Source organism: Protopterus annectens, chromosome 13.part0 (assembly GCF_019279795.1).
Source record: "Protopterus annectens isolate FY-2018-M chromosome 13.part0, PAN1.0, whole genome shotgun sequence".
NCBI classification, from domain to species: domain Eukaryota; kingdom Metazoa; phylum Chordata; order Ceratodontiformes; family Protopteridae; genus Protopterus; species Protopterus annectens.
Genome location: NC_056747.1, coordinates 169433589 through 169457514, shown reverse-complemented (window position 1 = coordinate 169457514; position 23926 = coordinate 169433589). Strand labels below are relative to the sequence as shown.

The 23926-nt window shown below is 42.6% G+C and overlaps 1 protein-coding gene across 1 annotated transcript in view; it reads left to right on the top strand.

Annotated features, from left to right (window-relative positions):
• ARHGEF18 (Rho/Rac guanine nucleotide exchange factor 18) overlaps positions 1-23926 on the top strand; it is a 2448098-nt gene that overhangs the window by 1891098 nt on the left and 533074 nt on the right. The window contains exon 22 of the mRNA XM_044090748.1: positions 1853-1929. Coding sequence (XP_043946683.1) covers positions 1853-1929 — 77 coding nt within the window. The remainder of the gene's footprint in view (positions 1-1852; positions 1930-23926) is intronic.

Sequence of the window (23926 nt, the reverse complement as noted above, 5' to 3'; positions counted from 1 at the left end):
GCCAAAGGGGATGACTATACACTTTTTGGCGTTTAGCTTGAGGCCATGGCTCTGGCACCAGTTGCTGTTTCTATGAGGCCCTTTTGTAGGATGCTTGTGTCGGCTGGAGAGTCGAGGCTAAGACATTTCTTAATAAACCTGGGGGAGACTGAGTTCAAGCTGCTGTGTTGAGCAGGTATGGATGGCATTTCTGTTGTAGGGCACAGAGTGGGGATGCATCTGAGACTACGCCTCATTGTTTCCCTATCCAACAACATGAAGCCAGTATATTGGGGGAAGTCTTAAACTATTTAAGCTAGTCTCTGCAAGCAGTGCTGATCCGTTCTGGTCTGTCGCACCTCCTGCAAAGAAGCCCATTGTCAGTGAAGTGTTAGCTGGTTTCCCCTGACCCAAGGAGTTAAACACCTAGGCAGAAGCCTGCCATAAGAAGATGGGACATAAGGAAACCATGCTACCACAGAACATCCTGCACAGACAAATTTAAAGAAACCTGCTAATGCATAGAAATGTGTATGTATTAGTGTATGACATTTCGGCTAAATGTCAAAACACTGTACTGTAAATGATTGAACTCAAATGGTTGATCCCTAAAACTCTGAAAACAAAAACATTAGGAAAAAGAGTTATTTCAAGGTGCAAGTCCTGTCTGCTTCTTCCACACCCCTGCTAAATTTGTAATTTGAATATCACACTTCAGTAAGAAAAGGGCAGCCTACCCCCAGTCCCTGCTGTTCCGTGATCTTGGTCAGGACAGCCGTTAATGTTTGATCAGCTGTACCAGCCTTTCCAAAGCTCAATGAAACAACTTTTTGATGAAAGAAATGTTACCCATATAGGTAGTGAGCAAGTAACTAAGTAAAAATACGAGAGAGTGTCAGGAGATAGAAATGCAGAATGGAATGTGTTTGACAGTGCATGTAATGTAATTTGCATGCATGCTTTCACAGGTATAATTAAACCTCTTCCCACATTCCAAAGAAAGATCACTGAGCTGGCTTCACAAAGGGAAGCAGAGAATATCTAGCTGGTAATGTTTTGGAGTTAAAATATACCTAAAATTGAGAGAGAGAGAGAATTATAGGAAGTATCAGAATTTTGTTTGTAGGTACCCTTTCCGTGCCTATAACCATCACCTTCCTTCTGCTGATCTGTTGCTCATTTTTGCCTCCACCCCCGAGTGCTGGATGTGAGAATCAGTGAAAGGAGCAGTTGTCATACAGGCATAGCATTTTGAATTTTTTTCTTTTGGGTGCCAGTGCTCCTTTGTTGCAGTTTGACATGCAGAAAATTCCCAGAGATCGATCCATACATGCATTGAAGTAAGGTAAGTGCATGATTGCAGCTTGGTTGGTGTGTAAGTTTTACTCTCTCTCTGCATACTGCAATACTTAACTCTACTGGTAGGGAGTCATTCAACATCTCAGTCTGCATTCCCACCACCTCACAGGTAGGTAAGTCAGCATCAGCCACTCCTTCATACCCTCCTTTTCCACCCCACTGGTTGTTAGATCACTTATCAGTTGCGCATCATTGTGGCCACACGCAGGCCTCTATCCCATTGGTGCCACAGAGCTGGCTAAGTAGTACCAAGGTGTACGCATAAGAGAGCAGTGGATGTTTTTTTAAGGCCAAGTACAATTTCCAGAGTATGACCTTTTAAGTGGTAAATGCCCGCAAGGGAGCTATGCTGTTCTGTGTCTGCATTACAGGACTATGGTAGGTGATTTAAGGACCTTCATTACAAGTCTGATTGCAAATTGTTGTTGCTCTGTCTTGCTCTTGCATCAGAAACCGACTTCAAAGGATAAAATGACAAGCATTTGTCTAATAGCACTTGTTTTCTGATCTACAGATACCCTTGCAGTACTTCTGACTGATGTGTTGCTGCTCCTACAGGAGAAGGACCAAAAATATGTTTTCGCATCAGTGGTGAGTAATTTGTTTGCTTAAATGCTGTTTACAAAATATCGCCAACTGGCCACGCTGCTTACAAGTTTTAATTGGATGACTTATTGATCTCTTTTACTGGAAAAGTTTGCAAGCAGTGTTGCTTTTTATCCATAAGCAACCAGTGGTTATACAGTGTTTAGAGCAGGATGCATCATGGTAGTAAAAAGTGTATATGTTTTAACATATTCCTTAAGTAAAAGTGAAAAATAGTTACCTATCTGGCTTAGATGCGCTGGTCTGCTGACTTTTTTCAGTCACAATGCAGCTATTAACAGTAGTACTACAGTGAAAACTCAGGTAAAGACTTATCCCAAATACCCTCCTTTGGATGGCATATTTAACGCAAGTCCCATCTGCTTGAGTTGGTGGTAGCTCTGGTGATTGTAAAACATCTCACAACACTTATTGAAAAGAATAGTGGCAGTTTCCATCGTGCCCTGCCACATTTCCATGTGGTCTGTATGAATACCACATCGAGTCTGTCCTGAAGAAAGGCCACTGGTCTAGTGGGTCTAACCTGATCAACAGTAAAAATTACTATATGCAGTTTTGCAAATCAGTGAATGGGAGGCATTTCAGTAGTGAGTGGCAAATCAGCTTGTAAATTAATGTTTACAGAGCATATGGAGATTTTCAAATTCTTCTAGACAACAACATGAAATCAAGTGCACTTGACTTCTTTCAAAGATGTTTTGAAAGCCCCTCGAGATTGATTATTATCTTGCATCATTTGGAAGCGAACTCCACATTGTTCCCAAGGTGTACATTTTATACTATTACAGATGTTCATCGTGCATACAGCTGCAGTCATAACAGATGGGTTCTCCTGCCGTCAGGCGGGTCCTCGGTCGGCCAAATTCCAAAGTCTAGGTCGGCGTTGGTTGTCATCGCTTCTTCCCTGACGTCAGTGAGACAGGGGTATAAAAGAACCAGCCGACGCCATTTTCTCCAGTCTTTCTTGCCGCGCGGTGCCCGAAGCAGAAGCAGTTCGCAAGTGCCGGTCAGCCAGCTCCTGAAATTACGAAAATTTTGAAACCGAAGTCTTCTTGAAAGCTAAGTACCCCGTTGGGGAAACTTTTCTTGCCTCAGACCAATGTCAGACAAAGTTAATAATTGTATTTCATGTGGGAAGCAAATACCGCATAAGGATTTCCATTCCCTCTGTATACCTTGTTTAGGCTCAGACCACGACGTCTCGGTCTGTCGCTTTTGTGCTACATTCAACAAACGCACCATTAAGCGTCGGGTGGAGTTCGACCAGCATTATTTTGGAAAAACATTTAACTATATTATGTCGGCGGATACTCTGACTCCAGTTTTTTCTAAAAAACGCAAAGATAAGGACCGACACACGAGGTCCGCGGCATCTACCGACACCACGCCAAAGCCGACTACACGTGGTCCGGTTCTCAGCGAGGTGCCTACGCAGCCCCTGACTACCGACGACACTTCATTGGCGGTGTCTCCTGTGCCTGAGGTTGCAGGCTCCTCGGCCCACACCCCGACTACAGATACCGAAGCCACTCTTGGCGTTGAACCTCAAAATGTGAACAGGTCTACCTCCACTCAAGGTGTCTTCAGACCTTCCTCTTCTTTCTCCATCAAGGCTTTCACTAAGTCTAAAGCAGCCATGCACTCTGAGACAAGCTACACAGGGCCCATCTCCAGGCCCCATGCCTAAAAAACAGATGCTTAAAATGGCTGAGGATTTAATTACTCTTATCAGGGGTTCTCAACCCCCACCGGACAAAAGGCCCAGAGTGGAGGAAGAATCCCCCTCCTCTGATCAGGGCTCCATTATTTCAGAGCACTCTGATGATCAGGAACATTCTTACTCCCCTTTTGAAGAATCTGATGCAGTGGAGTCCATTCCTTCTGTATCCCCCCCAGAGGATTACTCATTTGGGGAAACTTTGCATACTTTAAGGGAACACTTCCACTGGGAAGGCCAAGATTATTCAGATTCCAAGAAAAGGCTTAGGGAATTTCTCTTACTACCTCAGCACAGGCCTCTGGCTATACCTCCTGTCTTGGACATCCTAGATGATGTTTACTCGGAGGCCTGCCTTAACCCGGACTCTCTGCCTCCAACCCCAGTTAAGCCTGACAGGTACTACAGGGTTCCTGACTCACACCAATTTCTATACAAAAGCCATGCTGCTGACCCAGAAACCATCTCTCAGGGCCCCAAGGGAATTAAGGCCTCCACTGCTAAAAATCCTTTACCTTCCGAGAGAGATTCCAGATCCTTAGAAAGGTAGGGAAAAAAGGTATATACCTCGGCTACCTTAACCATGAGGGCCTTAAACTGTCAGTTCCATATGCTAAAATACCAACAGTTTTTGTTATCACAATTGAAAAGTAAAATGTCACAACCTGAACAACCAGACTTGAAGGAGTTGCAGGATTTGATGCATAGTGCAGAACAAGTGGGTAAGCATACCTTACAATGTGGTTTTGATGCTCTAGAGGCCTCATGTAGAGCTGCTGTTACAGGATCAGTCATACGTAGACATGCCTGGCTCAAGGAACAAACCTTGCCTGATCATGTCAAAGCTAAATTACTAGATGCCCCTCTTCAAAAGGATGTATTATTTGGTGCTAATGCTGAGGAGGTATTAAGGAAAATGGAGGAAAAGGCTAAATCAATGCAAACTGTGAAATATTTTCTACAGGTACAACCCCCACGTTTCAGTAGAAATTGGCCTTCCAAAAATTGGTCCTTTCCAGCCACGGACAGACCCCAAAGAGGCAGATACAGGCGCCCGAGGGGCAGAGGACAGTCCCAAGGATCGTTTAGAGGCAGACAATGGCAAGCTCCTACACAAAGAGGTGGTGAGGATAACTCGCAATCATTCAGAAAGCAATCCCAATGACTTTCCCCTTTGCATGCCAAGCAAGACTCAAATGGCAGCCCCCTTAGGAGGAAAGCTGGCATTATTTTCAAAGAATTGGCATATTGTCACAAAAGACAAATGGATCCTGGACATTATAAACAGAGGCTACAGATTCCATTTTCACACCCTTCCAAAAATGAGAGGCATGCAAAACCTGCCACACAATCAAAGGGCAGAGGCACAAAGGCAAATTACAGATATCATAGACATGAAAGCTATTCAAGAGGTACCTACGCACGAACAAGGTCAAGGTTTTTATTCCAGGCTATTCCTGGTACCAAGGAAGGGAAAAGATTGGAGACCTATTTTGGACCTGTTCATCCTAAACACATTTCTACTTGTACCAAAATTCAAGATGCTCACTCTACAGCAACTTCTTCCCATGCTGGGCAAGGAGTCTTGGCTGGTAACATTGGACCTCAAGGAGGCATACCTGCATGTCCCAATCAGACAAAATTGCAGAAGATACCTCAGATTTCTTGCAGGTTCAACCCATTATCAATTCTCTGCATTGCCCTTTGGCTTATCTACTGCACCCAGAGTATTCACAAAATGCCTGGCATCAGTAATTGCCTACTGCAGACTTCAAGGGATACAAATACACCCTTATTTGGATGACTGCCTGATCCAAGCGGACAGCAAGCACATTCTTCTGAAACATCTGGCTTATGTAATAATGTTGTTGAGCTCTCTGGGATACACAGTCAACAAAAAGAAATCAAGGCTAACACCCTCTCGGAAGATAATTTTCCTGGGTGCCAGCTTGGACACAAACACCCAGATGGCCTACCTCACGCCAGAGAAGCAGGGGCAACTAACTCAATACTTCAGAGCACTAGCAAATTGCACCAGGCTGACTGCAAGGAAAATCCTGCAGGCTGTGGGATTCATGGCATCTTGCATCTTACTAATCCCATGTGCAAAGCTGCATATGAGGAAACTTCAATGGTACCTGAAAAACATATGGTCTCAACACAGCCACAGTTTGGAAACAATAATACCACTAATTTCATGTCTGCAAAAGGAATTTCTGTGGTGGGCTCAAGCATGCCAAACAAACACAGGTCTTCCATTCAGCAAGCCTCAAGCAAATCAAGTCATCACAACAGATACCTCGGACTACACCTGGGGGGGGGGGCGCACATGACAGATCGGTGCATTCAGGGCAAATGGTCCCAAAAAGAAAAGCACCTTCACACCAATCAAAAGGAAATGCTAGCAGCAATAAATGCTATTATAGCTTTCAAGGACCTTCTGCAACCAGGTCAACTATTGATAAGAATGGACAACACCACAGTTATGTGTGCATAAACAAACAGGGAGGAACACATTCATACCCCCTATGCAGACTGGCCATGTCACTTTGGAACATGGTCATGGACTTACACATCGAACTACAAGCACAGTACTTGCCAGGCAAGGAAAACACGCTGGCAGACAACCTAAGCAGAAATATGACAGATCCACATCAATGGAAGTTGCATCCAAAAGTTTTTACAGAAATAATCCAAGCATGGGGAAGGCCAGACATAGATCTCTTTGCCCCCCACAAAAATCACCAATTGACAAAATTCTGCTCAAGGATTTTCCATCCAAAGGCCTGGAGAGTGGACGCTCTCTCTCTCAGTTGGACATCAATGACAGTTTATGCCTTCCCACCTCTTCCTCTGCTGCCCAGAGTTCTATTGAAAACCAGAGCAGACAGACCAAAGATGATTCTCATTGCTCCGGACTGGCCAAGACAACACTGGTACCCACTCCTGAGGAGCCTGACGCATTCCCCACCATGGACCCTGCCTCTAATGCCTCTTCTTCTGACTCAGCACAGCTTCAAAACTCTTCACAGCCAGCTAAAAACACTCAGTGTAGCCGCATGGAAGATTTTTGCATCACAACAGACCCTACTCTCCAAGGAGGTGCAGGATGTCATTTTGGAGGCCAGAAGGCCGTCAACTAGAAAAGCTTACTCCGCAAAATGGAAACGGTTTTGTGTCTGGAATGAGAAAAAGGGCCAGGATCTGAATTTACCTCAAATACTACAGTATCTAGCTGAGCTGCTAAGCAGTGGACTTTCATTCTCCTCCATCAAAATCCATGCCTCAGCCATTTCTGCAGAATACAACACTGATCCACCCTTATTCTCTCACCCCCCTCTTAAGACAGTTCCTCAGAGGGGCTAAGAATCTAAGACCCCCAAGAAAACAACCAATACCTGCTTGGGATCTCAATTTCATTCTGGAAAAACTGACCTTGCCTCCCTTTGAGCCAGCTGCCTCATCAGATTTGCAATATTTGTCCTGGAAAACAGCTTTCTTTCTGGCTATTACCTCAGCTCGTAGAGTTTCAGAACTACAAGCTCTCATGGCTGTGCAGCCTTTTATCATCTTCCATTAGGACAGAGTTTCCTTACGAACCAACCCGTCCTTTATGCCTAAAGTGGTATCCAGGGTAGCTTTGAATTAGGCCATACACTTGCCTACCTTTTATCCTAATCCTCAAAACAAAGGGGAGAGATTACTACATTCCTTGGACATCCACAGACAACTACGTTATTACCTGGACAGAACAAAGCCTTTCAGAAAATCAGAACAGCTCTTTGTGTCCTATGCTGTAGGAGCTCAAGGAAAGCCAATTTCGAAACAGACAATCTCAAAATGGATAGCCCACTGCATACGCTTTTGCTATTCTTTTCATGGCAAAACTGTACCTACAGGCATCAGATCTCACTCCACAAGGGCCACAGCTACCTCTGCAGCTTTCCTCAGAGGAGTTCCTACCAAAGATATTTTGGAAGCAGCCACTTGGAGTTCTGTGCATACCTTCTCCAAGCACTACCACCTACCATTATACTCCAAAACTAGAGCAGGCTTTGCCACTGCAGTCTTGCAGGGCATCCTGGCTCCTCCTAGTTCCACCTAGTGCCTACCACCCCTTTCTTAGCTTTGGGATTCTACCCATCTGTTATGACTGCAGCTGTATTAACGATGAACATAGTACAGTTTTGTACCTACCATAAATGTAGATGTTCAAGTGCTAATACAGCTGCAGTCCAGGTTTCCCTCCCTCCTTCCCCTCTTGGGACAGGCCTATAGGCTAACACATCCTCATACAACCTGATTGGAGTATTCATTTATGGTGTATTTGCTTGCAACTACTGTATTTTGATTATATTGCACTGCATTATTACACAAATTTATGTATTGCCTTCCTTCTGGGGGCACCTGACATCTGGGGCAAGAAAAACTGAAGAAAATAGCGTCGGCTGGTTCTTTTATACCCCTGTCGCACTGACGTCAGGGAAGAAGCGACGACAACCGACGCCGGAACTAGACTTTGGAATTCGGCCGACCGAGGACCCGCCTGCCGGCAGGAGAACCCATCTGTTATGACTGCAGCTGTATTAGCACTCAAACATCTACATTTATGGTAGGTACAAAACTGTACTTTTGGCCATCTGTTAGTGATTCTAAAAAAAAAAAAAAAACAGAGTTGCAGTTTTTTCAAATTCATGAAAAATGAGTGATTAGTTACAATAGACAAGTACAACAACTTGCTGGTTGTTTATTTTCCTTGTGTTCGAAAGTAAAACGTAGCTTGAGTGGGAGTGCTTAGGTAAGCAGTAGACCACTGGTGTTACACTGCACAATACATGCAGTATTAGTAACGGCAAAATTAAAACACCCACAAAGATGGCTGTCACCTTCGTATAGCTTTGTTTCCAGGTGTGGGATCAGGTGTTGCCTGAGATTATGAAATATAAATTAAACTAATGCAACATTTTCAGGGCTGAAGTTTTAATTAAATTACATTGTAAGGATCTCTTCCAGTTTGCATGGTGCTGAAAGCATCTGTGACCAGGCCGGCTCCAAAGAAGTAAAATTGACTGTGTTTGTGAATATGCTTTAGTGCTCTGTAAAAATTCGGTGACTTCCATTTGCATAATCTATAGTACTGAATGCTGCCATTTTAAAAAGCTTTTTCTTATACTGCTGTTGTGAATGTCCCCTCTCTCCAAATGGGTATAAATTATAATATACAAAGTGGACTTGGCCTCCCTTCAGTATCTGACAGTTTATACATTGTGAATAGTTGAGAGTTGAGTGTTGCAGTGGCCATCTTTGACCTAGTGAGCACAGCAATTTGGAATGATGAATTATAGTAATGCAAGATGACAGAAAAAAAAAGTTTTCTTGTTTTATTTAAAAATACAAGAAGGGGGTGGTTGTATATATTGTGCATTCATTTACATACATCTGCAATAAACAGATGATTCTAGTCCAAGTGTGGTTTTAATTCATTTTCATTATAAACGGAAAGCTGCATGCTGATGAATTTGAGAGGGAGCCCTAATCCTAGGACCACAGGACAGAAAAGCATTACAATCAGTAAAAAATGAAATTGACCCAGAAACCAGATCCAGGTGTAATAGCTCAAGTTTTAGCTGTAGAATGTTCCGTTACTCACACTGCCCATTAACATACATTGCTTGATGTACTACCATGTGCTTTGAAGCTTGTTGTATAATGGAAGCAGCACACAAAGCTTTGCAAGGTTACCTTCTCTCCAAGTGGGTCACTTTCCAGACCTGTCTTTTCCAAAATGTTCAGCTATCATGCTGTACGTCATATCTCAAAGATTCACAAGCAAAGTAAATCAAATGAAGTGTTTTTCAGTCCAGCATCTCCATCACAGCAGATGTGGCAACAGAACAGAAGTAAAACTAGTCCATCTTCAAGCTGCAGCCCAGAGAAACGAAAGCGGATTAAATTGGGCATTACATACTGACTTTGATTTGGAGATGCCTGTATTTAATGTTGACCGTCAATGAGCTGTATCATTGCATATGCTGAAGACTTAAAGTAGCACTAGATGAGTTAGGATGTTGGGTATACTGCCATGCATTAATTTATTTACTTTTGCTGGCAATTTAGTCCCACTAGGCCAGTGTCCTTTTTTCAGGGGAGACCCAAGTTTTTGTTCACGCTGACTAAAGGAAAATTGGCCTGGGCACAAAGAAACCTGTCCCTGCTCTTTTTTTGATAAGGTATGTGTAATCTTTTACATCCACCTGAGCCTACCACCAGGTCAGGCACATGAGACCATAGTTTATTCTCTCATCCATAGGATGTCACACTCACGAATGCATCACTTTTCCTTATGCTGTACTACAGTGTGATTATTGGAAACTTAATCAATGAATCTGGTGGGAGCGTAGAACTCACGACATTCTGACCTTCCAGCAGCAAAGGCGAGTGTGCTACCTTTTGAGCCACTTAGTATTAATTAGTAATAGCTAGCAGTGTCTGTTGTGGTCTGCTTTGAGTGTGGTAGTGAAAATCAGTATACCTGTTCTGCTCCTATCGTTGGACTTGCATTACAGCTGAGTCTTTGAAGCATTTATCAGTTCAGGTATCTCTGTGGAAAGTCTTTCTGCTGTTCCGTCTCATTTGCATAAACACTACTAATGTTACTAACCAGAAGGTTGTACTTGTGCATGAGCAAGCCAACAACAGAAAGTATATGTTGCCAGAGTGTCTAAACTGTTTCCTTGAATGTTCCTGAATCTTGTATTAAACACCTCAGTCTTTCAGTTTAACCTACCGCCACTCTTCACACTGTTAAACTGATAACCATGGCTTGTTTTAGACATCAGTGAACCATGCAGTGACTCAAGTGCCTACCTTCAAAATGCTGACATTGCAGCACCTCCTTCCCCTCATACCTCAGCAAGCCTTCATGGCCTCCGTGGATCTGAAGGATCCTTACCTACATATTCCCAACTTTCCCCTTACAGAAAATATTTACACTTCTCAGTGGGTTCATCAGATTTTCAGTTCTATGCCTTACCCTTTGGGCTATCCACAGCGCCAAGAGTATTCACAAAGTGCCTAGCCCCTGCCATTGCACACTGCAGACTGTAGGGCATACAAATTTATCCCTACTTGGACAACCTTATTCTGCACCAGGATCAGATAATGCTGTCCCAGTACTTGGACATGGTTTGCAAGTTTCTGCAGAGTCTAGGCTACACAGTGAATTGCCTAAAGTCTCATATGACTCCATCCCAACACCTTGTCTTCTTGGGGTGCAGGATAAGGACAGATGTGAGGTCAGTCTTTGTCCCTCCCTAGAAAGTGGAATTTCTTTCTCTGTTCTTCCACTCCCTGCTACCTCTAGCTACCATCTCAGCCAGGGAATTTTTCAGGATAATAGGGGATAGGGCTCCCCTGATTCTCATGATCCCTCTAGCCAGGATGCACATGAGTAAGTTTTGGTGGGTCTTGAAAACTCTTTAAGCCAATACTCTCACCCCTTTAAAAAAAACTTCAACTTTTTCCCTGTTTGAAAAGGAAACTCTCCTGTTGGATTGCCACTATTACCCTCAATCAAGGGGTTCCTCTGCAGATCCCCCCACTCAAGCAGCATCTGTACACAGATGCATCAGATTTAGGTTGGAGAGCCATCCTACACTATGTCAACAACCAGCACAAAGTTCAGGGGGAATGGTTCCTTCAAGAAAGGAAGGACCCCATCAACCTAAAAGAGCTAAAGGACCTATCCTTAGCTATGCAGGCCTTTCAAGAGATCCTTCTGCCAGGCACCCTGAAGGTCATCACAGACAACATGACAGTCCTGTGGTATATAAACAAGCAAGAATGAACAAAATCTTACCCCCCTGCAGTCTGGCTATACAGATCTGGACCCTGGCAACAGCACTTCAAATTCACTTGCAGGCAGTTTACATCCCATCAAAAGAAAATGGGATGGCCATCGCCCCTCAGCAGAACCTTGACCCCTCCCACGAATGGATGCTTCACAGGGAGATATTTCAGGATCTAATTCACAGGTGGGGTATTCCTCAGGCATATCTGTTTGCTTCCTCCAAGAACAAACAGGTGCCCCTCTTCTGCACAAGGCTCCCCCCATCCCCAAGCATAGAGGGTAGATGCCTTCTCCTTCTCATGGGAGAGAATGTTCTTTATGCCTTCCCTCCATTTCCTCTGAATGACAAAGTCCTCCTGAAAATACAGAAAGACAAACCAAAAAGTCATGCTGGTGACTCCCTTCTGGCCAAGACAGCATTGGTTTCCCCTACTCTACCTTTTAGCCCAGGTCAATCACCACAGGTTATCTCACCACTTCAACCTACTCACTAGGATCCCTTATTCACCCGCACCTACTCAATCTCAAACCGATACTGTGGGTGATAGAGATCTGATCCCCTTTAGTCACCTATACTCAGAGGACATACTCACTGTCCTGCTGGAGGCCAGGAAACCAAATACCAGGAGAAATTAGTTATTAAAGTGGAAACGATTCTCGCATTGGTGCCTCAGGAGAAAACAGGACCCATTTCTAGTTTCTGTTACACTGGTCCTTTCCTACCTGTGTGAGTTAATACATTTAGGGCTGACCCTACTGCTCAGTAAAAGTACACCTCTGTGCTGTTTCTGCTTGCCTTCCCTTGATTCCAACTCTAGCTTCCAGGTTGGAAGTCAAGCTGTTTCTGAAAGCTGTCCTTCACATAAGACCTCCTCACAAGCCTATTCTTCCACCTTGGGACCTTGACTTTGTGCTGGAAAAGCTTACATTGGCCCTTATGAGCCAGCCCACTTGCCCCCCCCTAAAATTCTGTACATGGAAAACAGTTTTGTTAGTGGCCCTTACATCTGCTAGGAGGGTCTCTGAGATCCAAGCCCATATGGCTTCTCCTCCGTATCTTATTTTTAATAAAGATAGTGTTTGTCTCAGAACTAACCCTTCATTCATGCCTCTAAAGTAGTTAATGACATTTCCTTAAACCAGACCATTAATCTACCTGTCTTTTACTCTTAGCCACAGAACTCCTCAAAAATGGCTTTGCATTCCCTAGATGTTCATAGACAATTGAGGTTCTACTTAGATGAGACAAAATCTGTCAGACAGTTTGACCAGCTCTTTGTCTCCTTCCATCCTAGAGCTCTGGGCAAGGCAATGTCTAAACACATAATTGCCTCTTGGATTTCTAAGGCAATAGCCTTTTGCTATTCCTTTCATGGAAAGCAACTGAGTTCACCTGTCAAGGCCCATTCCACCTGAGCAGCTTTCTTCAGGGGCGTTGATTATGCTGCTGTTCAAATTAGTCTTCTGTACACACCTTTACCAAGCGTTACAAACAGGATCTGATCTCCAGAGCTAGAGCAGGGTTTGCTAGGTCTATCCTGCAGGGTCTCATTGACTCCACTCCCTTACCGCTCCCATGCAACTTCCTAGAGAGCTGTAGTACTCTCACTAAGGTTACGAATACTGCAGCATGAGAATAGAAGGACACAGAATAGTTGTGTAAGAACTTGCCATAACCACAGGTGTCCTTCTCTTCCACGTTGCAGTACTCAATACCGCCCTCCCCCTGATTTTTTGGACATATTTATTGCACTGTTTTGGTGTGCCTGGGAAAATTAAGCTTGGGTTCTTTCCTCCTGCTCCTGGGGTCTCTCTCTGTACGGCAGCCCGTTTCTGAGTTGGGTACGTGCAGACGTCACGTACAGCCAGCGTCAGTTTATAGCCCCTGCATGCAGTGTCACACGTACCCCTGCTTCTAAAACTTTGGTATACTGGCCGGATGTCCGGTGCTGCAAGCAGCAACTCACTGAGGTTATGAATGCTACAACGTGGAAGAGAAGGACATCTTTGGTTCTGGTAAGTTCTTACATAACTGTTCTTTTTCATTTTTTTCTTTTTTTACACATTTTATTAGCATAGCGTATTACGTAGTGAAATTGGGACACCTTCAGTTATAAACGAGAAAGCAGTGTATTACAAAGATTTATTTTATGCATTATACAGATATGATTTCTGTCTTTTAATTTTAATTTAGCTTTACATAGATTGCTCATGTCCTGCCTTCCCTGAAATATTAGTCCTCCTGGACATTCTGTATATGTTATTCCCACACATCCCATTAATGTATATGTAGTTGGCTCTCTTCTTTTTCTAAAGATCCTGCCTCCAGTTCTTTTATCTCCTTTAAACATTTAGTAATGGTTACATTTGGTGTTGGTTTTGATTTCCATTTATTAATTGCATTTTTTGACAGCTAACAGAATTAAACTTAGTAGGGCTTTACTGTGTCCAGGCAATTCATTTTCTGTATACCATCTCAGAAGAGTAATTTCCTTAATTCACATAATTTGATCCCCACCATTTCTGGTGGAGTACCCTGTAGCAAATTATTGAAATCTGTCAACTCATTGCATTTCCAAAAATATGTTCCTAAGTTACCCCTCTCTTTTCCGTGCACCTTCAGCAATTGCTGTCTGGCTGTGGAGTAATTTTCCAAACAGTTCTACTTGGGGTATAAAAACAACTTTGCAAATACTTCTATGCAGTGATCTTAAACCCTGATTTTTTTGGGTACTAGGGAGCCATGCAAATATCCTCTCGTTGTTTCTTTGTATATTAACTTTCCATTCTTATTCCCGGGCTTCTTGAACCTGTTCAGATTGAGTCTTGTCGTTATTGTGCAATAGTTTATACTCACTACTAACTGTTAACCAGAGCTACATTTTAAACACTACTGTTGTCATTTTATGCCTGTAGTCATCTCGCTCTGACTTTTCCTTGCCTAGTTATTTGCTTTCCAGTACCCTATTTCCTCTGCCAATTTTTCTGTGATAAAATTCCAGCTCCCTCTTGCCTGTTTTCTGTGCCTGTACTTACAGTCATCCCTATTGATAACATCTCCATTCTCCATTCCCGTGTTCCACTTTTCATTTTTTGTGGATAAACTGTACTTATTTGATACAAAATGTTTTCTGTTAGGAAGCTACTTTTTATGGACTTGACTTGTCATAGTTTTCATCTATTTTTTACTGAGGGAATGTTTGCATGAACATTCTGTGGGAAAAACAATTGTATTTTTTTCCCGCATGTTTGTATTGATAATATGGGGCAGTATTTTGTGCTTTTGAGAATTGTCACGGATTTTTTTTCTTCGTGTTAACTCACTCAAGCTCACCTACCCACCTGCCGTGGAACAAACATTGGACTTCCTGGTTGTTCATCGTGTTTCACTGTTGCAGTCGTTACAATTGGGTTATCCTGCTGGCAAGCTACCCGCAGTTGGCCTGAATTCCAAAGTCTAGGTCCGGCATCGGTTGCTGTCGCCTCCTCCCTGACGTCAGTGTGCCAGTGGTATAAATGATGCAGCTGACGCCATTTTCTCCAGTCTTTCTTGCCGCGCAGTGCCCGAAGCAAAAGCAGTTCGCAAGTGCCGGTTGGCCGACTCCTGAGATTTCCTTGTTCGAATTTCGGATCTGAAGTCTTTATTTAAAGCTAAGTACCCCATTGGGGAAACTTTTTTCTTGCTCTAGACCGATGTCAGAAAAGGTTAATAATTATTTTTCTTGTGGGAAGCAAATACCTCATAAGGACTTTCATTTCTACTGTATTCCTTGCCTAGGCCCTGACCACGACGTTGCTAATTGTAGGTTCTGTGCTAGATTTAACCAATGCACTATTAAGTGTCTGTACGATTTTGCATTTCACTATTTTGGCAGAAGATTTAATTACACAATGTCGTCGGATAGCCATCCGACTACCGCAATTCACAAGAAATGCAAGGAAAAAAAGGACAAGTGTCCGAGGTCCAAAACTGACAACAAGGCTTCTTCTAAGCCAGTCGCCGGTTCACCGGTTCTCAGTGAGGTGCTTTCGCAGCCCCTGACGCCTGCTACTTTAGAGCCGCAGGCCGCTACCGACTCCCACGTGGAGCTGACTAGGTCGCTGGAAACTCAAGGTATTGAAACCTCGGAAACTATTCCCTCAGATGGGTCCGGAGCCGCTGAGCAGGCATCGGCTTCTGAGGGTGGTTTCAGGCCAACACAATTATATGTAAAAACGACTTCAGCTTCAAAGGCAAAGACTAAAGCACCTTTAAAGACAAAGAAACAAGTACAGCAGCCCCATGGACAGGCCTCCATGCCTAAAAAACAGATGCTCAAAATGGCCGAAGACCTAATTACTTTGATCAGGGGTTCCCATCGCCCTCCTGATAAGAGGCCTAGGCAAGAGACAGAATATGAATCTTCAGATCAGGTTTCCATTTCATCTGATTCCTCTTTGATCAGGAATACTGTCTTCCTCCCTATGAGGGTTCTGATGCTGAAGAATCTATCCCTTGAGCCTCTCCTCCTGAGGATTATTCTTTTGGGGAAACTCAGCATACCATGAGGGAGCATTTTCACTGGGAGAGCCAAGATTATTCAGAATCTAAGAAAAGGCTCATAGACTTCCTTTTACTGCCTCAGCACAGGCCTCTTGCTATTCCTCCTGTGTTAGACATTGTAGATTATGTTTTTTCAGAGTCCAGTCTGACTCCTGACTGCTTGCCTCCAGCTCCTGTTAAGCCAGACAGGTACTCCAGGGTTCCTGATTCACATAAATTTATTTTTAAAAACCCTGCTGCTAACCCAGAAACTGCCTATCAGGGTCCCAAAGGGGTCAAGGCTTCCACTGCAAAAAACCCTACTGCCTCTGGCAGGGATTCTAGGGCACTGGACAGATGGGGAAAAAAGATTTACACTTCTGCTACCTTGGCTATAAGGGCTTTAAATTCTCAGTTTCATATGCTTAAATATCAGCAATATATTATGTCACTGCTTGAACAGAAAATGTTTTTAAAATTCTGAATGTGCAGAAAACAAAGAAATGCAGGATTTATTGCATGCAGCTGAACAAGTTGGAAAGCATACTTTGCAATGTGGTTTTGATTCTCTGGAGGCCTCTTGCAGGGCCGCTGTTACGGGTTCTGTCATCAGGAGGCATGCTTGGTTAAAGGAACAGAATCTGCCTGATCATGTTAAAGCAAAATTATTAGATGCTCCATTACAGCATGATACCTTGTTTGATGTTAAAGCAGAGGAGGTGCTGAAGAAAATGGAGGACAAAGCAAAATCTATGCAAACAGTCAAGGATTTCTTACAGGTACAGCCTCCAAGATTTAGCAGACACTGGCCGAGACAGAATTGGTCCTTTCCAGTGTCAGACAGGCCACAAAGTGGCAGATACAGACGCCCTAGAGGCAGGTCCCAGCCCCAAGGCACATACAGGTCTAAACAATGGGGTGCTTCTACCTCCAAAAGCGGAGAAGACAAATCACAGCCTTACAGGAAACAGTCCCAATGACTCCCCCCCCCCCCCCGCCTGCGCCAATCACTTATCTTCTGGCAGCACCTTTAGGGGGAAAACTAGCACTTTTCATCAAAATTGGCACATAACCCAGGACAAATGGGTCTTGAACATAGTGTCACAAGGTTACAAGTTTCACCTTCATAACCTGTCAAGGGCTCACGGTTTGCCAGACCTGCCAAAAAATCAATGGGCAGAGGCACAAAAGCAAATTTCAGCCCTCATGGAAATGAGGGCCATTTAGCAAGTACCAGAGCAAGAGCAGGGACAAGGATTTTACTCAAGACTGTTCTTGGTGTCCAGAAAGGACAAAGCCTGGAGACCAGTACTGGACCTATCTATTCTAAACACATATCTGGATATTCCAAAATTTAAAATGTTGACTCTGCAGCAGCTTCTGCCCATGCTGGGCAAGAAGACTTGGCTTGTGACTTTAGACCTAAAAGAGACATACCTGCATGTCCCAATCAGGCAATCTCTCAGAAGATACCTCAGATTCATAGCTGGCTCAATGCACTACCAATTACCTGCACTGCCCTTTGGCTTATCTACTGCGCCCAGGGTCTTCACAAAATGTCTGGCTCCAGTAATTGCATTTTGCAGACAGAGGAATACAAATATATCCTTACTTGGATGACTGTCTCATTCAAGCAGAGAACAAGGACATTCTACTACAGCATCTGGCGTTTGTAAAAAGATTACTAGCATGCCTAGGGTACATGGTAAACGAAAATAAATCAAAACTTTTGTACCCTCTGAAGAGATAATATTCTTGGGTGCAAGCTTAAATACAACTGCTCCAGATGGCTTATCTCACGCCAGACAAACAAAAGCAACTGACTACTTATTTCAAACTGTTGGCAACAAAGGCCCAGTTATCTACAAGGAAAAATTCTGCAGATTTTGGGCTTCATGGCATCCTGCATTCTGCTAATTCCATATGCAAGACTGCATATGAGGAAACTTCAATGGTATCTAAAAAGTGTTTGGACTCAACATTGCCACAGCCTGGAAACAATAATTACCCTCATTCCCTGCCTGCAACAGGAGTTTCAGTGGTGGGCAAAGGCCTGTCACCACAACAACGGACAGCCATTCACTTTACCCCCAGCCAGGCAGACATTAACAACAGATGCATCAGATTATGCCTGGGGGGCCCACATGGCAGGAAGATGTATTCAGGGTACATGGTCCGCAAGCCAAATGCATCTACATATCAATCAAAAAGAGATGCTAGCTGTTCAGAATGCCTTGACAGCCTTCAAGGATCTGCTTCATCTGGGACAACTACTGATAAAGATGGACAATACCACAGTCATGTGGTAAATAAGCAGGGAGGCACTCATTCCTACCATCTTTGCAGACTGGCCATGACTTTGTGGGACACAGCATTGACTTACCAAGTACATCTGCAGGCACAATTCCTGCCAGGAAAGATAAATACTCTGGCAGATGAACTAAGCAGAAACCTCTTGGATCCCCACGAGTGGAAATTGGATCCGCAAGTCTTCAGCATGATAATAAGGAAATGGGGATGCCCGGACATAGGTCTGTTTGCCTCCCCTCACAACTGCCAACTACAGAGATTCTGCACAAGGACTTATCACAAGCAAGCATGGAAAGTGGATGCTCTATCTATCAGCTGGAAAAACTCAACAGTATATGCCTCAACAGTATATGCCTTTCCTCCACTGCCCCTCCTCCCCAAGGTACTCCTAAAGATCAGACAAGAGAAGCCAAAAATGATGATGATTGCCCCAGACTGGCCCTGCCAGCACTGGGTTCTAATCCTAAGGAACCTGTCTCAATACCCAGCCTGGACATTACCTCAGATTCCTCATTTACTGTCCCAACAAAACAATCAGATCCTGCACAGCCAACTCAAGACCTTAAATCTGGCAGCATGGCAGATAATGTAGTCATTCAAAGCACCCCTCTTTCTAAAGTGGTGATGGATGTTATTTTGGAAGCCAGGAGGCCTAGTACCAGAAAATCTTATGCTGGAAAATGGAAGAGATTCTGTGCTTGGACCCAGGCACAAGGGATTGACACGATTGTACCAAATATTGCTCAGATTTTGCAATACTTAACTGAGATGCTGAACAAAGGCCTATCCTTTTCATCAATTAAGATTCATGCCTCTTCCATTTCAGCTCATTATAATACAGAGCCACCTATTTTTCTCATCCTTTACTAAGGCAGCACCTCAGAGGAGCCAAAAACTTAAGACCTCCAAGGAGATCACCAATACCTGCATGGGACCTCAATTATGTCTTGGAAAAACTCCCCCTGCCTCCTTTTGAGCCAGCCAATACAGCTGATATAAAATTATTATCTTGGAAAGCAGCTCTGCTCCTAGCAATGACCTCTGCAAGATGAGTCTCAGAGCCACAGGCACTCATGGCTGTGGAACCTTTTATCATTTTCCATCCAGATAAGGTTTCTCGGAGGACAAACCTGACATTTATGCCTAAGGTAGTGTCCAGTGTGGCCCTTAACCAAGCTATTCACTTGCCTACCTTTTATCCTAACCCACAGAATACAGGTGAGAGACTTCTGCATTCTTTGGACATACACAGATGGCTGCGCTTCTACTTGGACAGAACCAAAGTTTTCAGAAAGACTGAGCAATTACTAGTGGCATATGCTGCAGGATCACAAGGAAAGGCCATCTCAAAGCAGACAATTTCAAAGTGGATAGGCCACTGCATTCGTTTCTGCTATTCACAACATGGCAAACCAGTGCCTAAGGCCATTAGGCCACATTCAACCAGAGCAGCAGCCACTTCAGCAGCCTTCCTCAGAGGAGTACCAACCAAAGACATTTTAGAGGCTGCATCCTGGAGCTCAGTGCACACCTTTACAAAGCACTATCACTTACCCCTCTACTCTAAATCCAGGGCAGGCTTTGCCACTGCAGTTCTGCAGGGCCTCATAGCCGCTCTTAATCCTATTTAGCTCCAGCCTCCCAACCTCAGCTTTGGGATTCAACCCAGTTGTAATGACTGCAACAGTGAAACACAGTGAACATAGTACAGTTTTGTACCTACCATAAATGTAGATGTTCGAGTGTATTCACTGTTGCAGTCCAGGTTACCCAGCCACCATCCCCCTTATCTTTGCTGGAACTTATCTGTACTTCTCTGTTCTATACACAACCTATGTGGTGTATTTGCTGGTAGAGGAAAGAATAATTTACTTTGGTGCATGTATGCTTTATTGACATATTTTTAGCCTACCTTTTTGGGGGCACCTGACATCTGGGACAAGAAAAACTGAAGAAAATTGCATCGGCTGCATCTTTTATACCCCTGGCGCACTGACGTCAGGGACGAGGCGACAGCATTCGATGCCGGACCTAGACTTTGGAATTCAGGCCGACTGCGGGTAGCCTTCCAGCAGGATAACCCAATTGTAATGACTGCAACAGTGAATACACTCGAACATCTACATTTATGGTAGGTACACAGCTGTACTTTCTTCAGTCTAAAAGAAGAAGCAAGTTTATCAGGAGTCTTTGAATAGCATGTTGACTCCGTCACTGCTTCAGCCACGAGTGGGTGACTCTGCTATGGCCAGACCCTGTTCCTTGGACCGTTAATAGATGTCCCTTGGTCCCTCTGGTGTAGCTGCTTGGGAGTGGTTGAAGGTTTACTGCTTAATCAGGCTGAAGTGCCTAATTTCTGGGCTAGTGTCCCTGAATTGAGTTGGTTCTTTTCCAGGGAGTCTGTCAGAAAAAGAAAACAACTGGCAGGGAAGACTTGCTGGGTTTTGCCAAGGGACTACCTTTCTGCATTTAAATGCAGTCTCTTCACTGAATCCTAGTAGAAGGAAAAATAATTCCCTCGTTTTATGACACTGATTCCCAGTCTGAAGAGCTTTATTTAGGGAATTCTCCTCAAGCTGAATATTCTGAGTCTGAGGAAATTGCTTCTTCAGATTACCGTTACAAGATTTATTGTATAAAACTGTTGCTGAAGTGAAAGATTTGTTTCAGTGGGACTAGATTGAAATCCCAGTTTCCAAGTAAAACTATTATGAGTCGTGACATTTGGATTTCTCCAGCCTGTGGTTGTCCTTCCTGATTTATCAGCTTTAGCGAATTATTTCCTAGCAACTTGCAACATGCCTGACAGTCAACCTTCTCCAGAAGTTGGATAGGTTACATAAAGTAGCTTAGACACTCTAACCCTAAGTCAGACCCTGCTGTTATTTCCTTTACAAAATCATCTTCAGCTTACCATAATCTATTTAGCAAGCTAGGCCCACTGGGCCTTTTCAGAGGAAACCTGGGAGTCATGTTTAAACAAAGGCTGCGGGAATCAAACCCTGTGCCATAGGAACTATTGATTGTAACAACTACTAAAAGATTTTGAATGCCAACCCCATTCCCTCTGACAAGGATGGGAAAGCTTTTGATAGATTTGGGAAGAAAGTGTATTCTGTTGCTTTAAGTTTCAAAATTCTGAATTGCCAGGCTGGTATGTTGAAATTGTTACTGCCCTGTTTTTAGAACATACACATTTTAACTGTTAAATTTCCTTCTTCAAAGGTTAATTCTTTAGTTTAATTTAACCCACCTGGTAAAGCAATAGTTCCTGCTTGAAAATATTTTATCAAATATAGGTTTGTTTTACATAAATGTCTGTTACCTTATGTAACTAAATTACCTTCATGTATTAGGGACAGTACTTTTTTTTAGATCAGCTGATTTTGAATGGTCTAAAGATATGTTTTTATTACTATAGATGTAGGTAGTCTTTGTACAAATATTCAACATAAATTTGGTCTAGAAGCAGTTAAATATTTTGTGGATGATACCCCTAGATCTAATTATGTTCTGGAATTGTTGGAATTTTGTTTAACTAGTAATTTTTTTATGTTTAACAATCAAATTTATAAACAGATTCAAGGTATGGCCGTGGGGACATCTTTTGCCTCCATGTATGCTAATCTAATGATGGGTCTATATGAGTTAGAATATTTATATGATGGTGATTTTTTTTTTAAAAAATTGCAGTTAAATATTATCGGTTTACTATCTTTTTGTATGTAAGGGAGGATTAATGGAGGTTGATTTATTTTTTGAATGGTTACAAAATAGATTTGGGTTTTCTTTTGATGGCCTACAGGTGGGTAATAAAATTTCATTTTTGGACGTTAATTTAACTTTAAGTGAGGATAATAAATTATTGACATCAGTCCATAGAACGTTTGAAGAGAAGATGGTAAATATTTAGAAAGCAGTAGCTGCAATCCTCCCCATACTGTTGCATTTCTTCCGTATGGTGAATATTTAAGATTAAGTAGATTATGTAATAATGACCATGATTTTAATATAGAGGTTAAAAGAATGTGTTTAATGTTTCAATCTAGGGGTTATAACAAAAATTTGTTACAGTTGGCAGTGAATAAGGTGACTGCTAAATTCTGTGTTTCCCACTTAAGAAATTTTGGGCCATTATGTCTGTTAGAATTTGGTATTAAAATAATGAAAGCAGTCATGAGAAAAAAATATTTTGTCACTACATATGGTGTTTTTAATTCCATTATAATGAATTTAAATATTATTGGAGTTATTTAAGTTTAGAGATTTAGCTAGTATACTTTCACCTTGTTTAGTATATCATATAAAAGGGGTAGAAAGTCATATTAAAGAAGTAGAAATTTAAGGGACATTTTAGTGCACAACTATTTTCAGTTACCTACTTTGAATTCTACTTTAACTGTTTACCCCCCCCCCCCGCCATTTGAGGGGGTACCTTTTCTTGTGGTCATTGTAATGTATGTGTTTATGTTGTCAGGTCTTTTTCTTTAATCAGTGGTCATACTTTATGTCCTTTAGAGACATTTAGTTGTGATACTGAAGGTGTTATCTATGCCTTACAATGTCCATGTGGTCTTGTTTGTATAGGCAAAAGCAAGTAAAAATGTAAAATGAGACTACAGGAACATGTAAGGAATGTTAAAAGCAGAACGATGAAAGTCCTGTAGTAAAGCACTTTACTGAATTTCACAGATGTAATCCTGATGGCTTAAAAGCCGCTATTTTAGAAAAAATTTCTGTTGGTTTTCATTCTGAAAATGTATATAAAAAAGACGGTTGTATAAAGAAAGCATTTTTATTTTAAAGTTTGGTACTCCTGTCTCCTCTGGGTCTTAATTTGGAATGTAATTTGACGTTGCTGATTTGATTTTTTTTTTAAGTTTTGATTGGATGATTGGTTAATTATTGCATGTATTTAAGTAGATGTGCTGTTTGTTATTTTATACTCCTTGAAGGCTTTGCCGAAGTGCTGGAGAGATTGAAGTGTGTAGTTAAGACGGTTCCTGCCTATTGTTTTTTGCCTATATACTTTTTATTTTTTTTGTTTGTAGTTGTTTTGTATTTATTTGCTTTTATGGTGAGTGAGCTTTCATTAAATATACCTTCAATATTTATAGAAGAAGCATTCGATAATTCTCAACAGACCTTAGACAACTTTGTTATCCACAGTGATACATCAGGTGCTGGTTTGTCTGCTGGTAAGACTGGATGTGGTAATGGTATTTCCAGCTCCCTAAGTTTTATGTACAGAGTTGAACAAGAGTGGAAAGTAAGACTGGATAACCTGTTTGTATCGGTTGGTGAGCGTACACATCCCCCCCTGCCTGGTGAATTGGGAGCTTTGTTAGATAAATTGGAATATCTGCTCCATAAGGAAACGGCAACATACTTCAACATCCTAGGCTTACAGAGGTACATGGATCTAGATATTTTGCCCAGGGGTTTGAGAGCTTTCAAAACCCCTTCCACTCCGTTTAATATGACAGATGAAGTTGACAAAAACTTTTCTAATAGATGGTATGCAGCGCACATTGGTGTGCGATAGAGTAGGTGTTTGTTCTGCTTGAACGTGATCATAGTAAGC